Genomic DNA, 27,030 nt, shown 5'->3' with positions numbered 1-27,030 from the left:
TATGGCAAATACAGCAGAGATCTAATGTCCTGTCCACAACATCCGGATTTTTCCTCGCCGGGTCAACGTGGTCGTCAACTAGGTGTATCTGGATAGCCGGGCAGGGATTATCTTCTGCCTTTGTCACCATATAGAGACAAGACCAAAGCTGATGTAGTTGCTATACATGTCGTATGTGTCCCAAGGCGTAATGTAAGTACATGTAAGTCCTGTTAAAGTAAATTCAACTAAAACATGATTTACGTATGTTTTGTTTTTGTTTTTTTAGATTAGGGGGATAGAATTTTTGTATGCAAGCTATCATTGTTAGTTTTCTATAATTAAGATAGTACCAACTGTAGGAAGAGATTTTACTGCAATTATTTATAACTTCCCTAATTATCTCTAGTTTTAGTAAAGAGCAATGGGGAAAATTATTAAAGCTATATCACAGAGATTTAATTAAACTGCCTTTAAAGTCCAAACGTGATGTTATACCAGGTATATTACAAGAATTGCAATGCATGTAAGATACTAGTTTATTATACGTGTATCATACAGAGAATTTCTCGCGATGAGGGGATGGAGGGGGGGGGGGGGGTGCAACGTTCTCCTGCTTCGTTATTGGTTCCCTTCTGTCACTAGAATAGAGTGCGTGCCTCTCTTAATAAACGAATGCCATAATTAGAACATGGGTCATGGGAACAGGTATTTGATTTAGGTCAGCCTGCAAATTAATTAGGTTTTGTATTATAGCTAAGCTCTCTGGATTTATTCTAAACCATGAACACGTAATATGCATATTTTGATGAATTTGATGGAAAAAGTAAATGTTAGGGAGCAATCTAATATACTGTACTTAATTAGAATACTGTCTTTGTATTAACGTGCATGGAACCTAGCTTACAGTAGTACACATGCATGTAAAACATTTCACTCATGCAGAAATTCCATCTAGATTTGAAATTTAATTGTTGACATAACCAAACGGAACTCTCGTCTTTATTGTATAAAACGACATTACGTGCATTTGGTGAAATTCAAGGACAATTTTTTTTATAACACGTAAGTATATCTGCTGCTTGTATATGTATTTTTAATTCTCTATAGTCAAAATTTAAATTCACATAACATGCATTAGTAGCTGCAGAACTGTAGCTCTCCGGAAAAAAAATGTTGTCTGTCAATAATTTTTTTTCCCGGAGAGCTACAGTTCTGCAGCTAATGCATTAGGAAATTGCACGCAGAATTATGAACATGTACACGATGGACTTGCTGGAGATTCGAGTTCTACACGTGTCTTCACATGTTAAGTTTAGTATTAAGTATATATACATGCATAAAGCCGTGCAGTTTGAGGGGATCTATGGGGTGTCGGTGGTAGAGACTGTGTAGACACGTGTTTGTGCATACTAATTTAACGATTTGCAATCTTTAGCTTTGATTTAAATTTTTCAGAGGAGAATTTACCGTTCCAAAACACTGAAGTTGCATTATTTATGTCACCCAAGAAAAGACATCCCAGTAAAGGTTCGTTTTTCTTTAATTATAAGCTGAAAAGTGTTCCACGATTTTTGGTAAGAACGAGAAATGGTTATAAATTTATCCAATGATTAACTTACCCGCGGTTTGTCGACTTTAGAGAGAATGAGTTTTTCTATGTATAATTACTTATCCTATTTCCTTGTACCTCAATAAGTGGTGCCAATGAGGATCATCGATCGACGGAGTGAACCTATATATTCATTGTATAGTGCATAAGCTTTTGTGTACTTAAGAGTACTGATCCGGCGCAGAAGGAAGAGGATTCGTTTAGCTGATGGACTTAGATCAGAATTGTAAGATATAGTAACTGATAGCTTATCTGATATGATCTTTTTGTCATTCTGTTTTTTTAGTCCATAATACAGTATTTAATTTCTTGTGAATAGGGATCGAACTTCTACCATCATGAAGTCAAGTTGCACATCGGGCTCGGAATTCCAAATATTTCAAATTGAAAACACACCTCTCCTGCAATATGGATGGACGAAGAAATGACCTTGCTGAAGAAATGGAACATTTTCGTTCTATAAACGAGAAATCTGTGGACGATGTATCTCTGGCATTCTTTTACAAGCCTCATACACTGACTCTGTTATCTGTTTGTGTTTTAGGACTACTTTATTCAGCGTTCACAAGGTAAGTCTTGTGTCGGCTGCTCCTACATTTTGTTTATATTCTACACGTGACTAGGATGTCGATGACATTTTATTTATGTTAATGAATTTCGATCTTTAGATATGGAATTTTATAATTTTTACTCTGGTTTGTTTAAATACTTCATAAAATTTCCTAGTATAAGGTTTATGAAAGCGCAGATTGTTGTTACGTAAGATTCTAATAATACGCGTAATTTGAAAGTCACATCGATTATTTAACTGTTGACTGCTTCTGTATCATGAACGAAAAAAAATGTTCAATTCTTATTTTAATTTTAAAAAGAGATGTTGTTTTCTAAAGAGCAAATAGATCAAACTATCGAACGGTCACTGCATGTGGTTTTACAGTGTACAAAGTTACAATGACCTGAGGCAAAGATATATAAATTATAATATCTTTCATGATAAGTTAAGGGTTTGCATTGAGAACAAAGTATATTTATAGCAATCTTGAAAACCAATCAATATTATATATCTTACCAGCATAATTTAATATAGAACAAGTTATCCTTCATTTTTCTTTTATACCAGTTTTAATACCTAGTATGTTAGTCAACGTCATACAGGATGTATGCATTCAATGCAATCTGATAAACTTGTATCACAATCTCTTAGATAAAAGAAAATAATTTTGACTATGTTTATTGACCCAAACAGCATATTTGTTCTGTTTTGGGGTTTTTTTTTGTTTAATAATTTCAAAAATGCTAAAAAGGTTATAATTGTTATGTTCATGAGACAGACCTACAATAGTATGTTCCATATTATATATATATATATATATATATATATATATATATATATATATATATATATATATATATATATATATATATATATATATATATATATATATATATATATATATATATATATATATATATATATATATATATATATATATATATATATATATATATATATATATATATGTGTGTGTTATATACATATATATCACACAACAATTTATGAAAATATATTTTGAGATAATGTGACTCAAGGGAACTATTGATAATTGGCAGCATTGTGATTGATGCTGAGGAGAGTGTCCATTTCAAGGTACAATGGTGCCCTGATGACTTCAATATTGATTGTCTTGAATATTTCAGGAATGATGATGATAAAGATAACAACTTATGGATTGGCCTCTGCTGGATCATTTTCTTCTTTCTTGTTGTCAGTGTGCTAGCTTTCCCCAATGGTAAGACCTCAAGTTAATCAACTTTAAAACCCATAAGTCATATTATGCATATTGGATGAGAGAGAGAGAGAGAGAGAGAGAGAGAGAGAGAGAGAGAGAGAGAGAGAGAATGTTAATAGATAAATTTACCAACCAAAGCAAAATGTGAAATCAATAATATACTGGTATGTATTTATTAATTCTAACCATTTTTAAGCGTATATCAACCATTTCACACGGAAGGGCTGGTATTTATAATTTTTTTATACAATGTACATTTCATCAGACTTGCTTTCTATGTTGGTATATTTATTTCAGTTTTAAATATTTGGAGCAGGTCTTTGATAGATGATACATCTAAAAGATACATTATACTAGCAATGTACAATTGCTTTTAAATTATATTACTTTTGGTTCATTTTCTGGACAAGTAAATTATAGTTAAGGCATGTAGATCAACTTTCATAGACCATATTTGCATGGATAATGCATATGGAGGTGTTTTATACAGAACATGCTTGAGGTCTCAGAATGAATGAATAGATCAGAAATCATGCAGGTCTCATTTCCAAGTATTCATGCATGGAATGATGAATTTATGAAGAAACAATACCAGCGATATGCTTTAGATGCTGAATTTGACTTGTATGAAGAAGTCAAAGTTTTAACAAAGTTCACCTTTATGTAGAATGTGCCTTAATTAAATATTATTTAAACTAAACTTGGAGACAAATTGGAGTGATGGTAAATCTTGGGATACCATTATTTCCTTTTTAGTGTGAGTTTGGCTACTGGGTCAGGTTCAATTTTGACTGCTGTGTCAAGCGTAAATAATGAACCCACCTCCTTAATAATAATTATAACACTTATTGGCTGCTGGGACACAGTTAGCTGTTAATGGCTATCAATGACAATGGTTGTAGCAGTTTTTTAGCTCAAGTGAGCTATTCTGATCACATTTTGTCCGTTGTCCATCTGTAAACTTTTCAAATTTTGAACTTCTTCTCTAAAACCACTGGGCCAATTTCAACCAAATTTGGCACAAAGCATCCCCATAGAAAGGTGATTATAAATTGCAGAAATGAAAGACCGATCTTTATTCAAAGGGGAGAAAACCTCGAAACTGTAGAAAAAGGGGGTCGCATTTTAAAAAATCTTCTTCTCAAAAACTACTGTGTCAAATTCAACATAATTTTGCATGAATAATCCTTTTGGAAAGGAAATTATTAATTGCAAAAATTATCGGCGAATTCTGTTTTAAATTTGAGTAATAAACAGTCAATCAGTTTATAACTTCAGGTTCGGTATTCAATATTGAAAACAAAAGTTCTTTGTATAAAGCAGCCATGTTTGAATGTTGACGCATGACAAACGGGTCAAACTGACAAAGATGAATTTGCTTGTTGTGCAACAGTTTACGTGCGAAGGGATACTTGAAACATGATATGCTAAACATATTTGTGCCAATTTCGTGAAGTGAATTGAGGTTAAATCTTTCAATGCGTTGACATTTTCACTCGTGACTGTGGTTTTACATTGTTTTGAATTTCATTTATGCTTTTTAACTTGAGGGGAAATATTGCCTGTATTTTGGAATTTTTACGTATCGAATCAAATAAAGACATCAGTAAATTAGACAATTAATTGTTTATCGTGCAAAATGAGCAAAATCTGATGCACTAACAACATATTATATTATTTAAATACTATACATTCTATTGGTAATTCTGTACGATCTCTACATAATCGTGCAACCATTGTTGCTCATGTGAGCGATCTGGCCCCATGGGCCTCTTGTTTATATATGATTATCTATTTTATCAATCAGTTCAGAGGTAAGAAGAATTTATGATGTATAATTGTTTTTCAATAAACTGGTTCTGTACAATACTTTACACTGGATACAAAATCACAAAGGGAAAAGCGACAGGACTCTCTAAGGGCCGGTACACACAATAAGGCTTGCCTTACAAGTCTTACAACTTAAGTTCTTGGCTTGCCGTATGTACACCCTTAATACATGTTTTTGGTAGCCTTACAAGTCAAACTTAGTAATAGAGCACTGCTCTATTTCCTAATACAAGACTTAGCTGACCTTTGTATTGTAGCCAATGAAAATCATTTACCCTAATGTCAATCTATTTACTAGTATATCAAATCGGACATGTAGGTAGATTTAAGTGACCACATGCTATGTGACTGCTAGGAGTTAAAAGACTTGTTAACTCTGCAAAGCATTGCTAGTCCATCCATACAAAATTGTTAAAGGTGCTAGGGTCTTTTAGGCACAATTCATGCAGCAGTATATTGTGTGCACAGCTCTCCATATGACCATAAGCGTCTGTTAACACTTTTCCTCTTTTTAATTAGTTTGATTAATTAATTGCTGTAGCCAATAAAATAACTCTGCTACAGTAATGATATTGTCCTCCATTTTTGTAATGTTTAAAAACAACAAAAAAATGGAGATTTTGGAAATGATGATTATAATCATGTAAGGTTTGCCTAAGTGTGTGTACACTAGAGACGTAAGGCTTGAAAAAACGTAAGGTTTAGACTTGTAAGGCAAACCTTATCATGTGTACAGGCCCTAGAAATATTCATTCACCCATTTCTGTCTCTCACTCATCTTCGCTAGCCAAGGGTTTATGATCCACTCTGCTCCTCTACAACAGTTGTAGAGGAGCAGAGTGGATCTAAACCCTTGGCTAGCGAAGATGTCTCTCAATCTCTTTTCTCTTTCTCTCTTTCTCTCTCTCTCTCTCTCTCTCTCTGAGAGAGAGAGAGGATAACTTTTCCTTTTGTAAGATAAACAAAAAGACTATATACCTTGGCAAATGACAAAAATGAAATTTGACTAAACTGGATACAATAAAAGAATTTTTTTCTGAAAACCAAAGGGAAATAGTGAAGAGTTCATATTTTTAAAAGGTTTGCACTTTTATGTGTTCAGAAAGGAAATATTTTTGGGAATATGTTGAAAGAGGGAAATAGCTTGATCGAGTAAATAAATGAATATATACCTTACAATTATGGCAAGCCTACAATGATTTTTCCTTTTTTATGATTATATACATGTATGTTACAGAGTACAACTTTTTTCTCCATGAGCATTTTGTGTGAAACATTGGATAACCGTAAAAAATTTTCTATTTTATAGCCTCAATGATTAAGCTTAATTACTAACAATCTTACATTTTAGTTCATTTATTACCAACAAAAAAAAATGTTAGCTAAAATTTGCAGGGTAAAAAATATATTACCCCCATAAAAACATATACAGGTAAAAAAAAATAACCAAACCTAAAAAATATCAAAACCTGTGTACACATTTTTACTTGCTTATAGGTATATTGTATATTAAGTGCATGTGCACTTGATAAGATTTGTGCCAGAAAGTGAGACACTACATATTGCAACTGCCTTATCAAAAAACAGCAGGATGCAGATATTATTATTCTCTTTGGCTCTTCTGTTCAATTTATACAAGAATTAGTGCTGGTTTTTGTCAAGTAGGAAGAAAAGCAGTTCAAACATCATTCACAGAGAAAATAATCTAGGTTCATGGTTATTGTCATGTGAATTTTATGGGTACCTTTGTATGTATAATCTAATTCTCACCTCTGTGACACAGTGCAAGTGGAAAGAAGAAAGAAAAATAAGTCACTGTCACTGTTGCATGGTTTTTAAAAAATAATAATGAAAGTTTACAAAGTACTAATAATGCATTTTGTAGCTGCCGGTGTGACAGGTGTCATATAATATTTTGATACCGCCAAATATTGAACCCGGGTTCAATATATTATGCGATATTATGAACCCGGGTTCAAAATATCGCTGCGATATATTGAACCCCCCCCATAAAATATTGAACCCTGGGTTCAAAATATTATGGCCGCGATATTTTGAAACCCTATCGAATTTTCATTGCTTTTGGAGAGGGGGTTCAAAATATTATGGCTGTGATATATTGAACCCCCTACTGTTTCCAATTTCCTTTGGAGAGGGGGTTCAAAATATTATGGCTGCGATATATTGAACCCCCTACCTATTTCCAATTCCCATTGGAGAGGGGGTTCAAAATATTATGGCCGCGATATATTGAACCCCCTACCTATTTCCAATTCCCATTGGAGAGGGGGTTCAAAATATTATGGCTGCGATATTTTGAACCCCCTACCTATTTCCAATTCCCATTGGAGAGGGGGTTCAAAATATTATGGCTGCGATATTTTGAACCCCCTACTTATTTCCAATTCCCATTGGAGAGGGGGTTCAAAATATTATGGCTGCGATATTTTGAACCCCCTACCTATTTCCAACTCCCATTGGAGAGGGGGTTCAAAATATTATGGCCGCGATATTTTGAATCCCCCTCTATTTTTTTTTGCTATTGGAGAGGGGGTTCAAAATATTATGGCTGCGATATTTTGAACCCCCTACTTATTTCCAATTCCCATTGGAGATGGGGTTCAAAATATTATGGCTGCGATATTTTGAACCCCCTACCTATTTCCTTTTCCCATTGCCGAGGGGCTCAAAATATTATGGCCGCGATATTTTGAATCCCCCTCTATTTTTTTTTGCTATTGGAGAGGGGGTTCAAAATATTATGGCTGCGATATTTTGAACCCCCTACTTATTTCCAATTCCCATTGGAGAGGGGGTTCAAAATATTATGGCCGTGATATTTTGAATCCCCCTCTATTTTTTTTTGCTATTGGAGAGGGGGTTCAAAATATTATGACTGCGATATTTTGAACCCCCTACTTATTTCCAATTCCCATTGGAGAGAGGGTTCAAAATATTATGGCTGCGATATTTTGAACCCCCTACCTATTTTCAATTCCCATTGGAGAGGGGGTTAAAATATTATGGCCGCGATATTTTGAACCCCCCTCTATTTTTTTTTGCTATTGGAGAGGGGGTTCAAAATATTATGGCTGCAATATTTTGAACCCCCTACTTATTTCCAATTCCCATTGGAGAGGGGGTTCAAAATATTATGGCTGCGATATTTTGAACCCCCTACCTATTTCCAATTCCCATTGGAGAGGGGGTTCAAAATATTATGGCCGCGATATTTTGAACCCCCCTCTATTTTTCATTGGTATTGGAGAGGGGGTTCAAAATATTATGGCAGCGATATATTGAACCCCCTACTTATTTCCAATTCCCTTTGGAGAGGGGGTTCAAAATATTATGGCAGCGATATTTTGAACCCCATACCTATTTCCAATTCCCATTGGAGAGGGGGTTCATAATATTATGGCTGCGATATATTGAAAACCCTTCTTATCATGGTACTCTTCCAAGTCCATGTCCGATGCGGTCACAAATGAATTGATCAGTAGAAATAATATTTTGAACCCCCTCTCCAATGGGAATTAGAAATAAGTAGGGGGTTCAAAATATTGCGGCCATAATATTATGAACCCCCTCTCCAATACCAATGAAAAATAGAGGGGGGTTCAAAATATCGCGGCCATAATATTTTGAACCCCCTCTCCAATAGGAATTGGAAAAAGGTTGGGGGTTCAATATATCGCAGCCATAATATTTTGAACCCCCTCTCCAATACCAATGAAAAATAGAGGGGGGTTCAAAATATTGCGGCCATAATATTTTGAACCCCCTCTCCAATACCAATGAAAAATAGAGGGGGGTTCAAAATATCGCGGCCATAATATTTTGAACCCCCTCTCCAATAGGAATTGGAAAAATGTTGGGGGTTCAATATATCGCAGCCATAATATTTTGAACCCCCTCTCCAATGGGAATTGGAAATAAGTAGGGGGTTCAATATATCGCAGCCATAATATTTTGAACCCCCTCTCCAATACCAATGAAAAGTAGAGGGGGGTTCAAAATATCGCGGCCATAAAATATTGAACCTGGGTTTAATATTTTATGGGGGGGTTCAATATATCGCAGCGATATTTTGAACCCGGGTTCAATATATCGCGGGGTTCAAAATATTATATGAAAATCTAGAAGTATATATTAAACTTTTGTTGATGCTGTTATTGATGAGATTTTGCGTTGATGATTATTTATCTTTACATTCGTTTCCAGGTCCTTTCACCCGCCCTCACCCGGGAATATGGAGGATAGTGTTTGGTAGAGTATCCAACTATCAGTCATCATTACTTCCCTTGTTTATTCATTTCTTTTTTAATGGAGAGAAAAAACTTTTTGTTTGTTCCACAGCATAATTTTATTTGCCTGTTTTTTATATGTTTAATCAGAGATACACTCTTTATAAGAACAATTGAGTAACTATTTTACGGTGATTTCTCCTACACCCCCTCCCCCACCAAAAAACAAACAAAGCACGTGAATGAATTGAATTTATTAATTACTTTTGAACAAGATATTAACAAGACTTTGTCAAGAGTTAAAATGTTTTGGAATGATGTCAATATGTATGCATTGTTATTTCCTTTTCAGGACTAAGTGTGTTATACTTCATGGTCTTAGTTTTTCTGCTGTTTCAAAATCGGAAAGATGTTCGCCTGATGATAGAATGGATTTTCCCTGATCTGAAGGGTGTGTCTCCAGAGGACAAGGTAACGATATCTACTCTGGTCTTCTTCATTCAAACTCTGCTATCTTAAACATTGATATCTACCGGTAGAATACAATGGGTTTATTGAAGTGATTTGAAAGTCCTGTGCTACAGTTTTTATTTGAAAGTCCTAAGCTACAGTTTCTTTATGCGTTTTTACCTCAGTTTTCTTTTTTATCTATTACCCTTATTAACAAGTTTTTTTCTCAGTGATATTGAGTTTTGAATATTGAAGTTTGACTGTATTTTTCCAAAAGTTTACCAGATGTCTGTCATTTTCATACATAGTATGTTACACTGATATATTATAATATATAACAAAATCATTGAAGCTTCCTTTATTTGTGATTTTTTTTCTTCATTAAAACCAAATCTACATGTAAAAGGTTGCCTTTTTTGCAATTATTAATAACCCAGGACAAGTGATGAATAAAATAAAACAAAGAAGGCATGTAATTTGCATCAAATAAAGGAGCTGGGCACCTATAAAGCATTATGTCTACAAGAACTTTTAATTAAGTGAAAAAGGTCAAATCTTTTTAATTATTGAGCTAGTTTTAGCATAGTGGCCTAGAACAGACTGAAGGTTGCAGATGTAGGATTTAAAGGCTTATGGTCCAATACATCCATGTAACTATTGGTGGTGTCAGATTTCAGCATCCAGATACAGTGGGTATTGATCTAGTCCTCTAAAAGGCAGACCAAAACAGCAAGTAGTGGAACATCTTACTATTTGGAATCAATAAATTAACACACGATGGAGGGTTGGAGAGAGAGAGAGAGAGAGATCTCCAAACTTTTACCATAATACCACACACACTTGCTGTTGGTCTAAAATGATATTTTCTGATCCTTCATAACTGTATGAAAACTTAAGGATATTCATAAATGCAAACTAAATATTTTTTTCAATTCTAAAAAAAAATACAACAGAAAGGAAAAATATGGTAATTATAACATCTGCAATTGGCTGCAGGAAGCTTGTTGAAATGAATGGCTAAATATAGCCATGTTGGATAGCTTGTGGAATTTCTCTCAGTCCCCTTAGTTGGTTTGATTGATCATGCTGTGACTGGATGTTTGAACAGGGAAGCTTTCTGTGGTGTTAAGTCACATGAAGCTGTGACTATATTATGTCAAGGAAAGTAATCTTGGTTATACCTTGATTGACAACATTTGACTCCCATGTATAGTATTTTGGCCTTCTATGTAAATTGAATAAATTGTAAATCAGAAATGAATATTTAATAAGGAAATTGTGATTACATCTGATTTGAGGTAGCCCAGGTTAGCTCAGTAAGATAGTCACATTGGAATAGACTTGATGAAGTTTTTTGTAATCCCCTGTCCAATGTATCTGTCAGGAATGGGACGTCATCTTCAGGGATGAATCATTGATGAATCAATCTGCTGCCCTCAGTCTCTCTGTGTAGACTGCTGTTTTATACAGAGTTCATTCCTGTGTACCCAGCTGCAGTCGTGTAGAATTGACCATTAATCAATCAAAAGGAACTGATCTCTTTGTTACAAGGGCCCCTTGCTGGGTTTACTTGTATCTCATTGTGTTTGCACTGGTAAACTAGCTGGTTTCCTCTGGGTGCATGTTTTATCGATGCAATCTATTTCAACCTTAATGGAGGGGGGGGGGGGGGGGGTGTCAAGTTTATAGCCTGCTAGTATTTATATACATATATTATAGGATAATTTATATCAGGATGAAATGTATTTTAAATTGTACAATTTATTGATAATACAATATACCATATCTCTACAGTTCTCTACAATTTTGGGGGAAATGGAAAAGATCCTAGCTTTTGTAATTTTGATGGGATAAAATCTGGGCCACATATTATTACACAGACATCTGTATTCTGTCATTATATAGAATGAGTAGCATATGTTTGTTCACAATATGTAGAGCACAATTCATCTGGACAACTTTTCCCCATTGTTTATTTGATAGAATTCTGTATAAGATCCTCAAGAATTTGTTGTATGCTATACAACTACCTGTCATCATGATTGTATGCATTCATATATGACATATACAGTCAAACTCAGTAGTTTTCTAAAACTTATTAAACCAAGTAAAACTGTTGAGGTTTTCAGATTCAAGACAGAGAAAAAGTCAAATACTGTTATGTGTATAAAAAAAAAATAAACAGCTAGTAGTGGTAGGGACTTCCTACTTACCTATGGTAATATAAGATACCAATATGTTTAAGATGTGGAAGTCCAAATGTGTAATTAACCATATTAGATAACTGTTTGAAGAGTATACCCGATGATTTGATTTGTAGGAGTATGCGGTGAACTGTTCAACGATGGACTGGGCACGGTTCTACAGCCTGTTTGACTGCTTTGCGGCAGCCCACCTCCTGGGGTGGTTCTTCAAGGCTCTGCTGATCCGCCACCACGGCATTTTGTGGACCATCAGCATAACATGGGAAATAACTGAGGTATGGTCACCCTGGTTCTTTTAATTAGCTCTTAAAAGATGATTCAGTCCCACCACTATTTTATCTTAATTCTCCTGTCAAAAGTCATAATTTCTTCCTTATCATGGGTTTAAATATCTCTGCTGTTATACAATATTATTTATGTCAGCATGCCCCCCCCCCCCAAAAAAAAAAATACTACAACTCACCAACAAAGGTAAAAAGGTCATTTATTGAGTAAACAAAGGATATACAAGACACACATATATATATGTATAACTAACAAAAACTGAGTCTTTTTACTCATTCAAAACTTAAAGCATCGCAAAATATAAAGCAAGAACAAGCAAAGATATAATCTCGTATGCCATGGATAGTATTATAAACATCATTGGCACATATTGGCGTAATAATGGGACTTAAGGATCTAAATATCTCTGCTGTTATACAATATCATTTTGAAGACTGCATTTAAGCTCTTGAAATTTTTGTTTCATAATTGTGTCTTAAGTGTTTCTATAAATAAACAGTCATTTAATTGTTATGCAGATGTCAACGTTTCTGCATATCCTAATGTCAGGAAAGACACTTTTGTCAAATATCTTGACATATTAAAAGGATGACAGATTAGCTTAAATCTAAAGGGAAATTACATTGCTGACAGTCCTGGAAATATACTGTTCTATATTTTAAATATCACACAGAGAACGCACGTCAAGATATAACAATGCCAGAAACTCATAATAACACAGGAAGCTCCCCTGTGTTTAACCTAGTTGAAAAACAACCCACCTGTGGTGTACATTACCTGGTTATGGTGGTACCTTGGGTGCCCATCATTCCTGTAACACTTACCACATGTTGTACGACACTGTCTTGTTGACGTCTCTCACTGTGTCTGTCAATGATTGTCCATCATTGACCGGTAAGGTGGCTATGTAATTGTCAGCGGGTATAACAGTGATGTATAGATGCCACTTGACCACAGGTGCTGCATCCATCAACGTTACATACAGTCTGTCCCTGTGGCTGGCTGGGTAGGGAGAAGGCGGATGGAAGTGGGAAAGGAGTAACATTGATTAATCTATATCCAGGTTCTATACATATCTGTGTCCACCCAAAATAGTTCTGTGTTATATAATTAATTAGCAGTGATTGAGTCTATAGTTCAAGGTCATATAATGTCATGATGTTAACTTTAAATGAGGAATAAGGAAGGGAATGGTCATTGACCATTCGCAGAGTGGAGCATCTTGCTAGACACCCCCTGTGATATAAAGGCCTCAATTGTAGTTCTGCCTGTGCGCCAAAATGCATGCTCTCCTTAAAAAAAAGTTAGGATAATTCTTTTTTTCTTTTTTTTTCTTTTTTATAATTTATTGTTTTTGTTCCATACATACTAATGTTGACATTAATAAATTCAGTTTTTATAAATTTTATACACATGCATACTCACTCACACACAAGTATATTTACATACATTTTTCAATATTAGTGGTAAATGGTTACTTTGCTTCCAAAAAAAGCCCCAAAAAATAAAAAACAAAAAAACAAAAAGCAAATAATAATACGAATAGTAATAATCATAATTTCCTAAACTAATCTAAAATGTTTTTCCATGTAAGCCACAATTTTTCAAAATTTCGCAGCTTTTGATTTTGGATAGCAGCATATTTTTCTACATGATCTTTTATTCTTAAATGACTGAGTAATCCAAGAAAATTTGGCATTTTATTTTGCATTAAGGATATAAAATTATATTGTTTAACATATAGAATTATGAAGTTTATAACCCTGTTATTGTTTGACAATGGTAGCTCACCAAGAATAACATTCGAAACATTAAAACCAACTCTTTCAGTGGTCTCTCTGTATATATGAAGACTTAAATCACTCCAGAGTGTTTATACTTTATCACAAGCAATGAAAACATGTATTATTGTTTCAACATTTTCCATACAAAAACCACAACAATCAGAAGTTTTAATGTTAATTTTCTTAAGGTTGTTTCAAACATGAACAATTCTATGCAAAATTCGAAATTGTAACCACTGGGCAGAAGAATCACTAGTGGTTTTATAACAAATTTTAAAAACATCTTGCACTGATATTGTGTCTACTCCATATGGCATAAGCTCTGCCTCCCACTTGCTGATTGAGGTTGGAATAGCCTCATTTTTATTCAAAAAATTATAAAAGATAAAAATATAAAAATTAATATCAACAATTTCAGAATGTTCAACGTAAAATTGGAAACCTAATAAATTAAAAGATGTAGATCCCCAGTCTGATTTAGGATAATTCTTAAAAACTTATGAAATCCTGCATGTCTTATGGGAAGAAGATGGGAAAGAAGATTTAGGGGGTGGGGAATTGAGGGATGTTGATGTAGGAATACAGATGAGTAGGATTTCAGTAAGTTAAATATCAACCTGTAAATTATCTAGCTTGAATTACCAGGTATATTATGTACATGTACTATTTAAAGGACTCTTCATAAACCAAGACAAAAGTCAGAGTTAAAGAAAACTCTGCAAGCCTTTGCTTGTTTTAATAATATAATCACATATATGCAACTACCGGTGTTGTATAGCAGTTTTTCCCCCATAGTAGCTTTTCCCCCCGGAAAAGCTACTATATAGTAGCATTTCCCCCCGGGGGGGAAAGCTACTATATAGTAGCTTTTCCCCCATAGTAGGGTTTCTCCCTCACGTTTTTGGTTCAGATTTTATAAAAAACATTTATGGAAATCCAGTAAGGATTAAAATCAATGTTTCTACACTCCCAGGTTGCTTACATGTATATCTGCATTCATCTGTACAGGTTAAGTTTCGTTTTTTGCCGATTTATTATTTTTATAGACAATGCTGAAAGTTGAACATGTGTGTAATGGAATTACACATAGAACTTAATTTAGGTAATCTAATGAAAAAAGTTTTACAAGTTATACATTTATATGCATAATTCTGTGTATTGAAATTGTATTAAACGAGAATGTTTTAAGAATTTCTTGATAAATTTATCAGACTGTTTGTCTGTTTGTGAAAATTTCTCTGTTTTAGAGAAATTTTGTTTCCGATGTTTCAAAGCCCGATTTTTAAAATTCTATTATAATAATTATAGTGCATATTCTTTAGGGTCCAATGTCTCATAAACTAGAGATGACCATATCACCATATTTTTATAGTGGCAGTGGTTTACCACTTGAAGGGCCCGATGATTAAAACACCATTATAATGATTGAATAGTGTTCTATAAGTAGGGACCCGAATATCAAATTCTAGAGATGACCAATTAACCATATTTTCACAGTGATAGTGGTATACCACTAGTAGATGACACCGAAAATTTAAGCCCCCATGCAGGGTAGGAGCCTTTGTTGTTTTCAAGCCCGATGTTTGAAATCCAATTATAAAGAATATGTACTTTTAGGGCCCCATATCTCAAAAACTATAGATGACCACATGAACATCTTTTTACGGTCATTTAAAAGTAAAAATACACAATCACTCATATATTTCTTTATCAAAACGTTTAATTCTGCTGCTTTTTTTTTAATTTACGAACAAAATTTTTTAAAAAGGTACGCGGGTAAAATTCATTATTCTTCAAAACATTTAATCAATTCAAACATTTAATCAATTCATGATGACTAACGATATAATAAATAATTAGATAAATAAATCAATGAACTTTTATTCATAAAAGGAGAAACCGAAAATCAAAAATAAATAACCAACCTCAGCGCATATACGACTTTTTTACTTGTTAGTTGATTAGAAGAACAAGCTTATATTTTAAAAAAAAAGTCAGCTCATCACAATATATGTACATGTGTTTGTTGTTTTTTTGTTTTTGTTTTGTTTTTTTAATCACCCTAAAGACTTGTTTAATTGTTCGAAGAAATAATATGGTACACAAGTAAATCTTTATTGCAAAAATATGAAACAAATAGTATAATTTTTTAGGTAATTGAATCGTATATCTTGATTTATATAGCATCGTTTTCAAAATTGTATATTTATAAATCCCGTTGTAAACTTAAGAGTGGAAAAATTAGCAAATAGTGAGTGACAATATAAACATAAAGTTAGTTCAGGCTCCATTTCACATTTTCCAAAGTAACCAGCAAAGATACCGACATTGTTCTGGTTGTGAAGACATTTCATTGTTTTTTTTAAATGTTTACATCATAATATCTCGTGTTTCGTAGAAATGTGCTTAAAATATGAATATGCGTAACTTTAAAACGAAGTGGTAAACACTAACTTTACACATGCTTTTAATACATAATTAAAATACCCCTTAACCACGATTTAGAACCCCATCAATCAAAGTAAAACTAAAACATTTCAGTTTCTCATCATATTATTGCATCTTGTCTCCCGTTTGATATTTAGAAGAAGAAATATATAATTGTTTTTAAGATCGTCAATTCTAACTGTATTAATTTAAAATTGATAGCCTTTTGGACGAAGGGAGTAATACATCTCCATTTTTTATTCCCTTCCTCTACAAAATTAAGTCAAGATTGGTCAGTTAGTTCCCTGGGAGAAGCTTATACATTGATGGTAATACATTGGAAAATTAAATTTCCAAACCGGCGTATTTTCACTCAAATGTGTTCTCACGTGTTCATAACGACGAAGTCAAAACTGTAGATAAGCATCGATTAGATGAAAAAGATTCAAGGCATTCCGAAATCCGTGTAAAAGGCGTTCCAAAAAGGTGTGAGAACAGGTGAAATAAACGATGATGACACATGCATGTTATGAAGGCGCATGCCTTAGTTCATATTTGTGGTTGAAAAACCATGTATTTTATTCTTTGTATTAATAAATGCCATAATTATCCTTTTTTGTAAGAAATTAATATCATATCAGTTATTGCAAATTATTGTCACGAATGGTCCGCAATAAACATGGCCGGAAAGTAAAAATAGGGGAAAATCCACTATATAGTAGGTTTTCCGTGGGGGTAATCTGGCTATAAAAAGGGGGAAATCCCACTATATAGTCAGCTTTCCGTGGGGGAAAAACTGCTATATAGCCATTTTTCCGGGGGGAAGAACTGCTATATAGCCATTTTTCCGGGGGGAAAGATGGCTAGGGGGAAAAGGCACTATATAACACCGGTATACAATGTTAGGTAGAAGTATCTTCAACTGCACAGATCAGTGCATTACATGATAAAAGAAAATGAATGTAAAAAGAACAAATTAAAATGTAAACAATAAGACAACATAAGAAATACTGATAAGTAAGAGCTCCAGTTGGCTAACAGGAAACAAAATTAACAAAAAGTGTATATACCCATGTACAGATATTAATGTAATATGGAATAATATGGATATATGGAAATGGGAAGACTTATGTGGCATTTGGCTATTTATTAGTGGTGTTCCTGTTTAATGTGTGGTTGGTGGCATTTTGACGATACTTGTTCGGGTTAGACAGGTTTAACTATGATACTAACCACTTCATCATGAATTACAGGAAGTTATTGAGTAGTACCGGTACATGTAGGTCTCCTTGTCAGAATCTGGCATTAAATACAATTAAAGCACCCTATACATAGTACATGTATGAATAAACTCATCCCCCTATATCTCATCAAATGTACCAGCTAGTTGTTATAGCTGTTGATCTGTAGCTCAAAATATTAATATAAACAAAAATCCTGGTTGACAGGCCATAGGGCTACAAATCTGCAGCAATCAAATACCAGTAATGCAATGTATTGTGTTAAACACGTAATGAAAACTACAAAAAAAATGCTTTTTAATAAAATCAGTATGGTCAGAACTTCTAATTTACTGTATATAGGGAAATTTTTGCCCCCGTTTTATTTTCGCCCCTTTCGCCTTCCCTGTCAGTGGGCGAATTTAAGACTAGGCGATTTCTAATGTTTCAAATTATTTCTCTTTAAACAACTGTGTCTCGGCAAATTCAAGACTGAGCAAACTGTTTCCAAGTGAAGGAGGGGGAAAGTAACACAGGGCGAAAATAACCCTGTATACAGTATTCTATGTTAGAATGATGACTGTATGTGTGTGTGTGTATATATTGTAGATGGCGTTTTCGCACTTGCTGCCTAATTTTGCGGAGTGTTGGTGGGATGCCTGGGTTTTGGATGTCCTGATCTGTAATGGTTTAGGAATCTGGCTGGGAATGTATGTCTGTCGCAAACTGGAGATGCGCAACTACCACTGGGAAAGCATCAAGTGAGTTAAAGGACACTAATATCATAAACAGAAAAATCCACTAGCATTTATACAGGATTGGTGGTTAATATTATCTATACATTGAATATTCCTCTGCCTCAACACCTAAACTTTCTAATTTTTCTCTTGACAATAATCAAATAAAAAAAACTATTTTTTACACATGTTTACATGAATTTTATAAATCAATGAGTTTTTTAATTTGATATTTTAGAGACATTCACTCTACAACTGGGAAAATCAGACGAGCTGTTCTACAGTTTACCCCTGTCAGGTAATATTTTCCAACAAAAAGAGGATGTGATCCACTAAGATTAAATGTGGATCCCCCATATTTTTGTTTACTTTATGCTTGATTTTATATTGAATTCTAAGATTACATTTTTGTTTACATACACAATTATGAAGTAACAATAAGTTATTATTATGATCAAAACCCTTTAATTCTGCATGAAATTTACTCAAAACTGTACCCAACACCCTCATTAGTGAAACCTCTCCAATGTATTAAAGTCAGAGAAATGCTGATATGTAAAATGTGGAGCTAATGTGTCACGTTAAGTGCACGTTTTTGAACCTTGAATTCATTAAGATGGAACAGGAAAATTTATAAATGTGTCAGTTTTAATGGTTAAACATGCTTTAGTGCTGCAATGGCATGATTAATTATGAGTTCAGTGCTCTTTGACATGCACAACTTGCACTTTCGTAGCTTTTTTAGGGAATGTGTTTTTATATGCGAAATGGCAAGAAATTCTGTTGCCATAACTCATTGTCCATTTTTTGCACTTTATTTTGTTTGAAAAAAAAAGTGATGTAGACAATTTCATGTCCAACCCCGCTCCCCTCTGAAAAAATATCTTTGTTATTTTGTAACTCATTGTCCATTTTTTGCACTTTATTTTGTTTGAAAAAAAAAGTGATGTAGACAATTTCATGTCCAACCCCGCTCCCCTCTGAAAAAGTATTTTGATTTGTGAACCCATGAAAACTTCCGTAATTGTTGTGTTTACAAGTGCTTACCACCAATAGAACTCTGCAGGAACTATTAAAAATGTTTATCAAACTGGTTGCCACAGTCATTTTACATTTGTATCTAATGTTGAAGCTAGGTTGATAAACACCGTAATGGTGTAGTTGGTACAACTTGCATGCTGGCCGGTGAACCTGTAACATTTGTACGTTATGTCGTACCATCTTACATTTGTATATGTTATAGTTTGTACAATATGCACTGGCTGATTATCTTGTTACATTTGTATGCAGTGTGATGTTTGGTGCAATTTGTGCTTGCTGGTTGTAATGTTACATATCTTTGTTATTTTGTAGCTGGTACAATGTCCGTTAGTTATATTACATATAAATATGATATGTTGTAGCTGGTACAATATCCGTATGCTATGTTACATATATTTGTTATGTTGTAGCTGGTACAAGATGAAATAGAAAATGAGATCAATCCGCATATCAAATGGGATTTAATTAAGATACAGATAAGAAATTTAAGTATAAATTTTTGTAAACAAAAAGGTAAAACAATAAGAAATAAAATTCAATCGATTGAAAAGGAAATTGAAAAAATTGAAAGTTCTGATTATGCACAAATTAATGTCAAAAAGAAGAGAGAATTAGAAAACGAGTTAGACGAATTATACAAACATAAAGCGAAAGGCGCACAGATCAGATCGAGAGCAAAGTGGATCGATGAAGGGGAAAGAAATACGTCCTACTTTCTTAGGCTTGAAAATAAACACCAATCTCATAATGTAATCAATAAGGTAGATAATAATGGACATATATACACTAAAACGGATGAAATCTTGAAACAACTTTACATATTTTATGATGATCTCTATTCGAGCAGACGCGTCCCAGATGCGCATATTGAAAACTACTTAAGTGAAATAAATCCTGAAAACAAAATATCAGATAAAGAAAAAGAAATAATTGAAATTTTTCCCACTTTAAAAGAATGTGCCGAGGCAGTTTACAATATGAAACAAAATAAATCTCCAGGCAATGACGGTATACCAGTAGAATTTTATAAAATGTTTTGGAAACACTTAAAAACATATTTTTACAATGCTCTGAAGCATTCTTTCGAAGAATGTGAACTTTCCACAACACAAAAATGCTCAATTTTATCACTTATATATAAAAAGGGTTCTCTAGAAAAAATAGAAAACTACAGACCGATCAGTTTAACTAATATAGATTACAAGATCATAGCTTGTGTCTTTGCTAAAAGACTACAAAAAGTAATGGATAATATAATAAATGAAAACCAAACAGGGTATATCAAAGGTAGATTTATAGGTAATAATTCTAGACTTATATTAGATATTCTAGAGTACTGTGAAAATAATAACAAAGATGGCATATTACTTTTCGCTGATTTTCAAAAAGCCTTCGATTCGGTTGAATGGAACTTCCTATTTAAAACACTACAAAAATTCAATTTCGGGCCGAACTTTATAAAATGGATACAAATACTTTATAAAAACCCATGTTTTTATGTAAAAAATAATGGCTGGCTGTCACGGAAATGTAGAATGGAACGTGGAATAAGACAGGGTTGTCCAGTATCAGCCTTATTATTTTTATTCGTAATGGAAATATTGAATCTAAAAATACAGAATTGTGGAGATATAAAAGGGTTCAAAATTAGTTCGTTAGAAAAAGAAATTAAATGTATACAACATGCTGATGATAGTACATTTACATTGGAAGATCAATTATCATTGGAAAATGCGCTAAACATTTTAAAAAAATTTGGCAAAATGTCGGGCACAAATTTAAATATGACTAAAACGGAATGCATCATTTTAGGACCTCTTAGAGAAAGATTAGATCGCCAAACACACGTATATCAAGTAAGAATAAATAAAGATACTTTAAAATGCTTAGGTATATATGTTGGACTGAACAAAAATATATGTAACGAAAAAAATTGGATATGTAAATTAAAGGAATTTGAAAAGATACTGGATTCGTGGAGATGTCGAAAGCTTACCATCTTCGGTAAATGTCAAATTGTAAACTCGATTATTCTATCAAAAATCGTTTTCACTGCAACGGTTTTAGAAAATCCGGGAAATGATTACTTTAAAAAATTAAATAAACTAATTTTTTCATTTTTATGGAGCAATCGTGAACGCATCAAAAGGCACACATTAATTCGCGAGATAAAAGAGGGGGGTATAGGAATAATTGACCCAGAAATCAAAATTAAAGCTACTAAAGCAGCTTGGATTTCAAAACTTACACAAAATAAGAGTAATTTAAGTAAATTTTTAAATGCATGTCTAGCAAATCATAAGATGAAAATCGAATATATTCTAGAATCAAATGTAACAAACACTTCTGATTTTAATAGTCTGAAAGGACTGCCACAATTCTACAAAGAGGTATTTACTGCATTTAATGAATGCAAAAATCCAAAAAGCATTGATACTGTGGAAGAAATATTACGGCAGAATATTTGGTTTAACGTAAACTTTAAATACAAGGGAAAAGTTTTATATTTTCAGAACTGGTTCGAAAGCGGCTTTCGTTATGTGAAAGACCTTGTGAATGATAATGGTTTTAAATCGCTCAATGAAATAGCTACTATATTAAAATCGAAAAGAAATTATCTTTGTGAATATCTAACACTAAAAAACGTTTTTCACTCTAAAATACATAATGATACAAGCAGGAGGAGATATATAAATATCCAAAATGAATTTCATTTTAAATTACAAGGAGAAATAAAAGATATCGGTAAAACGAAATCTGGCTTCTTCTATAAAATACTACTTGATGACAAATCCAAAAAACCTATCATGGAGAGTAAATGGAAAAATGAATTTAGCGACATAAACTCATTGTGTTGGCGAAAAATATATGATGAAAAAATTGTAAAAATTAATGATAAAAGCATTGCTGAATTTAATTTTAAATTATTGCACAATCTGTTGCCAAATAATCTATACCTTAGCAAATGGAATAAAAATATTGATAAATTTTGTACGTATTGTCGAGAAATTGAAAATACAAAACATATGGTTTTCGACTGTATACTTGTAAAAAACATCTGGAAAAAGGTTTCTGCTATACTTAAAATTAATATTGCTTGGAAACATCTTGTTTTGGGTTTCATTTATAATGGAAACCAAAGCAATGTAGTTTTAAACAATGTAATATCCTTCATTGCATGTAAAATTTTTAAATACAAAATGAAATGTAAATTGATAGAAGACAATGTCACAAATGAAGGCCTAATTTTATTTTTAAGGTCATCGCTTGCAAGCTTTTTCCTTGTAAATCAGCAAGCACAAACTGTCAATTTTGATTACTGTATACTTAGAACTCTTTCTGAAATGCTGTAAATTGTAAAATATGAAATAGTAATAATAATAATGTTGTATTATTAGTAATAGAATATAATGAACTAGAGGGCGACCTGGCTCTCGTACTTTTATGCGGTATAGGACAAAAAGAACTGTGACTGTAGAAGCAAGTCCTACCGCATAGTACCGCATTTTATATTCTCTATATTCACAATTGTCAATTCCTATTACATGCTTATTCGTAAATTGTATTTAAATTATGACTTAGAAAAAAAAAAAAAAAAAAAAAAAAAAAATGTTTATCAAACTGGTTGCCACAGTCATTTTACATTTGTATCTAATGTTGAAGCTAGGTTGATAAACACCGTAATGGTGTAGTTGGTACAACTTGCATGCTGGCCGGTGAACCTGTAACATTTGTACGTTATGTCGTACCATCTTACATTTGTATATGTTATAGTTTGTACAATATGCACTGGCTGATTATCTTGTTACATTTGTATGCAGTGTGATGTTTGGTGCAATTTGTGCTTGCTGGTTGTAATGTTACATATCTTTGTTATTTTGTAGCTGGTACAATGTCCATTAGTTATATTACATATAAATATGATATGTTGTAGCTGGTACAATATCCGTATGCTATGTTACATATATTTGTTATGTTGTAGCTGGTACAATGTCCGTTGGTTGGACCCCCACTCCTCCACTATGAGGGTAGTGGCCGTCTCCCTCCTGATCATTGTGTGGCAGTTGTCTGAACTGAACACCTTCTTCCTGAAGCAGATCTTTGAGGTTCCTCCTTCCCACCAGATCAATGTATGGAGACTGGTCCTCATCAGCTTGATCTCTGCCCCCTCAATCAGGTAAACTGAAGCAGTTAAAGAGTAATTAATGGCTGCTTGTATCAGTTTTTGGTTTACTGTATACAGGGTTATTTTTGCCTCGTGTAATATTCGCCCTTCTCCACTTGCAAACAGTTTTGCCTTGTCTTGAATTCGCCCAGACACAGTTATGTTTAAAGGGAGATAATTTGAGACATTTGCCAAATCTTAGATTTGCCTGTTGACAACAAGGGCCAAAGGGGCGAAAATTCCTTATATACAGTATCTGATTAAGGACTTTAATGCATTCTAATTTCACATCCAAATGCATTTACTAGAATTGCTAAAATTGAAGTCTGAAATTATTGTATATAGTTGTTTCTTCATCGTTGAATTTTCATTTTTTTATTTTTACTCTTTAGCTATCATGTATAAAAGGTTTTTAATGATACTTTTAGGCAGTTTTATGTGTATGTAACTGACACCCAGTGTAGACGAGTGGGCACACAGTGCTGGATATTTATGTGAGTACAAATCAGGATATTGAAACTAACTTTTTGAATGATACTCATTACATAGAAGTTTGATTAAGGACAGTGAAGAAAATTATCTAAATAATTTTGTCATTTGAGATCTAAGAATATTCTGAGCATCTGTATATATAGTAATTTATGCAGATATATGATAATTTTAAAGCCAATTTAGCATTCTCCAAGTAAAAGCCAGAAGTATTTATATTTCATGTACCGGTAACTAATCTCCGTCGTTTTTTTTTTGTGCTGGCAGCATTGTGACCTTCACTGAAGCTATCATATGTGTGAAGTTTGGACTAGAACTGTTCAAGAAGACAGAAGTTTCTTACATTGTGATGTGGTTGTCTATTCAGGTACATGATATATCTGTGGCTGATCGGCAGACCAGGCAGTCACATGTGCTTGCAAAAATTTGTTTTACAGGAATAGAAAATAATGGAGATCACTCAAAAGCTTTATTGAATGTTCCTCTGGTCTCGTATTAACATCCTAACAGTATTTATATGCATTACAAATTTGCATAACATTATTACAATGCATAATATGGCTGGATTACAAATTTAAGCGTTTATGATAGTTAAAAGTAAAGTGACCTAAAGACATCTGTTTGTTGTAAGGAAATTTTTTTTTGGTCACTTTGTTTCTATTCATTAAAATCTTGATATTCAAAAGAACATTTAGATTTTGCACTCATTTAAATGTCTTTCCATATGTCACATTCTATAAAATACACAATTGTAGGTTTATGGATAATTTGAGTACTCTTTTTTTACAAAAAGTTACTTATGCCACATAATGTTTTGAAGTTAGATATCCTTTTAAATATGCCTTTTCATGTCAGGACATTATCTAACATTTAATCTTTGCTTTTAATTTTGTAGTTTGTGGGGAGTATACTTTGTGTATACCTCTGTGCAGTCTACGCCAGAAACTGGAAATGGACTGTAAGTAGTCTAATGTCCTTATACAGAGGACTCTTCATCTATATGTACAATTATTCACTCACAAAATATTTTTTAGCTTGTGCTAAAACTACATCTGTCTGCTTGCATGTTTTATTATAAAAAAAAAAATAACATGAGTAAGGCCAGTTTTCATAAGCCCTCTAATAGTTGTTTCTAATTATTAAGGATAAAAGCATGTGATTTAGATATTGCCATGCAGATTTTTCGATTCAAGACAGTCTAAGGTAAATCATATTGATTAGCTTTGTTCAACTAGAAATGAGAATGATTTTGATTGGATTTTCATGGAAGTGAATCATTAAAGTACTATTTTATCCCTTTCCTCTCTCCTCAGTCATTAATTCGTGTTGTCCGCTGTTAATTAAGATTTACAACTTCTTTGTTGTAGACTCTGGAGGATGGCTTTTTTATGACAGAAGCCGAAAAAGAGGAAGAAAGACTAGCCAATAAAATGGCTGACCACATAGACAATGGAACTGTACCTGTTTTACAGAATGGCACCCACACCACAGCCAAAGTGAATGGGTTCTCGCAAAGTGAAATGCCCTACAATCTGCGGAACCGCAATCAGAAAGTGGTCAGAAATGGACATGTGCACTAAGAATCAAAATCAAACAGTTTTTTCTGATATTGTACATCAGCTTCTTGATCATATTTGTGAGAGACTCAGGATTTTTTTTATTTCGAGGGTACGAGAGTTCAGTGCATGTGTACTAGTAAACATGTACCTACCGATATGAATAACTTTAATATTTGATATTATTTAATAATTCTGTACTGAGTTTGTAAGTCCTTTTTTGTTATAAATTTTGTAATGATATTTTAAATTAACCTAATAACAGACTGATTTACTGTGGTTTGAACTGTTTGAAATGTAGAAATATAATAGATACTGATAATTCTGCTAATGATTGTTTTTAATGCATGTACCATATACATTAGGCTTTTTTGGTGCTGACTTGTTGAGGAATTGAAGCCTTTTTGTATTGTAAGAACCTTTGTGTAATATGTGATTTTTCTAGTCATTTTTTGTCTTCTCTTTGATAATCATGATTTTATGATAGGGCCAGTGAAGGACATAACAGTTAAAGTGTTAAGCTCTTTACACACATAGTATTTCTAGTGAAAATTCTACAGAAGATCTTTTGCTTTTAGGACACTGATGTAGAAGCACCATAGTAGTGAGCAATGGGAACATAATCAGTGTTTTATTGTGTTGTTTATTTACAACTAATTTACAACTAATAAGGCATGCCAAAAAGTGGCCATTTGTTGACAAGAATGAACTGGTGTACCAAGTATGTTAAAGAACATAGTTATCCAATCTGAAAAGAAAGTTGTTATATATGGTGTTATTTATTTACCAAACTTTTTGTGTTGGATACTATATTAGTATCTATTTATGTACATATATATTATACACTAGAGAGTGCAAGCATTTAGCAGTGTAAATGATAACCCATCTCATCTTCTGTGTACTAGTATTTGTAGGCCTCTCTCACTCTCTCTCTCTTTGTAGCAGTTCCCCGAGTTTTGATTGGATGTGTGTGATTTTGATGTGTATGGAATATGTTTGTGTTCATTTTGTAGTGTTCCTTGCTTCATGCACTAGAACATAAATCAAAATTTACTGGAATTCTAACAGCATTTGTTTGCTCAGTGTAGAAAGATCTAACATGTTGTGCAGTATTTGATGAATATTTTATGTATGTGTTTGTTTGTTTTTCTTGATTTGTAATCCTCATAACAAATTTTTGGAGTTCTTTTTGCATTTTGTTACATTTATATTGG

At 33.2% G+C, this 27,030-nt stretch overlaps 1 protein-coding gene across 2 annotated transcripts; it reads left to right on the top strand.

Annotated features, from left to right (window-relative positions):
• Positions 1 to 60: 60 nt before the first annotated feature.
• On the top strand, positions 61 to 27,030 carry LOC128182056 (phosphatidylserine synthase 1-like). Of its 2 annotated transcripts, XM_052850682.1 has the most exons (16): positions 61 to 192; positions 1,438 to 1,509; positions 1,679 to 1,817; positions 1,911 to 2,160; positions 3,290 to 3,381; positions 9,436 to 9,480; positions 9,811 to 9,929; positions 12,229 to 12,387; positions 18,438 to 18,589; positions 18,804 to 18,863; positions 23,589 to 23,783; positions 24,200 to 24,265; positions 24,528 to 24,627; positions 25,156 to 25,218; positions 25,405 to 25,463; positions 25,628 to 25,765. In XM_052850682.1, the coding sequence occupies exons 4-15, from the start codon at positions 2,000 to 2,002 to the stop codon at positions 25,417 to 25,419; spliced, it is 1,227 nt and encodes a 408-aa protein (XP_052706642.1). In that variant the 5' UTR covers positions 61 to 192; positions 1,438 to 1,509; positions 1,679 to 1,817; positions 1,911 to 1,999; the 3' UTR covers positions 25,420 to 25,463; positions 25,628 to 25,765. The 2 variants fall into 2 exon arrangements, with proteins under 2 accessions (XP_052706642.1, XP_052706632.1); XM_052850672.1 differs by lacking the exon at positions 25,405 to 25,463 and having other exon boundaries at positions 68 to 192; positions 25,628 to 27,030.

The sequence above is a fragment of the Crassostrea angulata genome, chromosome 1, assembly GCF_025612915.1.
Source record: "Crassostrea angulata isolate pt1a10 chromosome 1, ASM2561291v2, whole genome shotgun sequence".
Lineage (NCBI taxonomy): Eukaryota > Metazoa > Mollusca > Bivalvia > Ostreida > Ostreidae > Magallana > Magallana angulata.
The sequence above is the reverse complement of the archived record's forward strand: the minus strand, read 5'-3'. Positions and strand labels throughout refer to the sequence as shown.

Bases quoted from the DNA above. Each gene is read 5' to 3' on its own strand.
- LOC128182056 (XM_052850672.1), top strand. From the start codon at position 2,000: ATGGATGGACGAAGAAATGACCTTGCTGAAGAAATGGAACATTTTCGT. The intron at 3,382-9,435 runs GTAAGACCTCAA...ATTCGTTTCCAG, and splicing joins TGTGCTAGCTTTCCCCAATG to GTCCTTTCACCCGCCCTCAC. The intron at 12,388-18,437 runs GTATGGTCACCC...TATATATTGTAG, and splicing joins TAACATGGGAAATAACTGAG to ATGGCGTTTTCGCACTTGCT.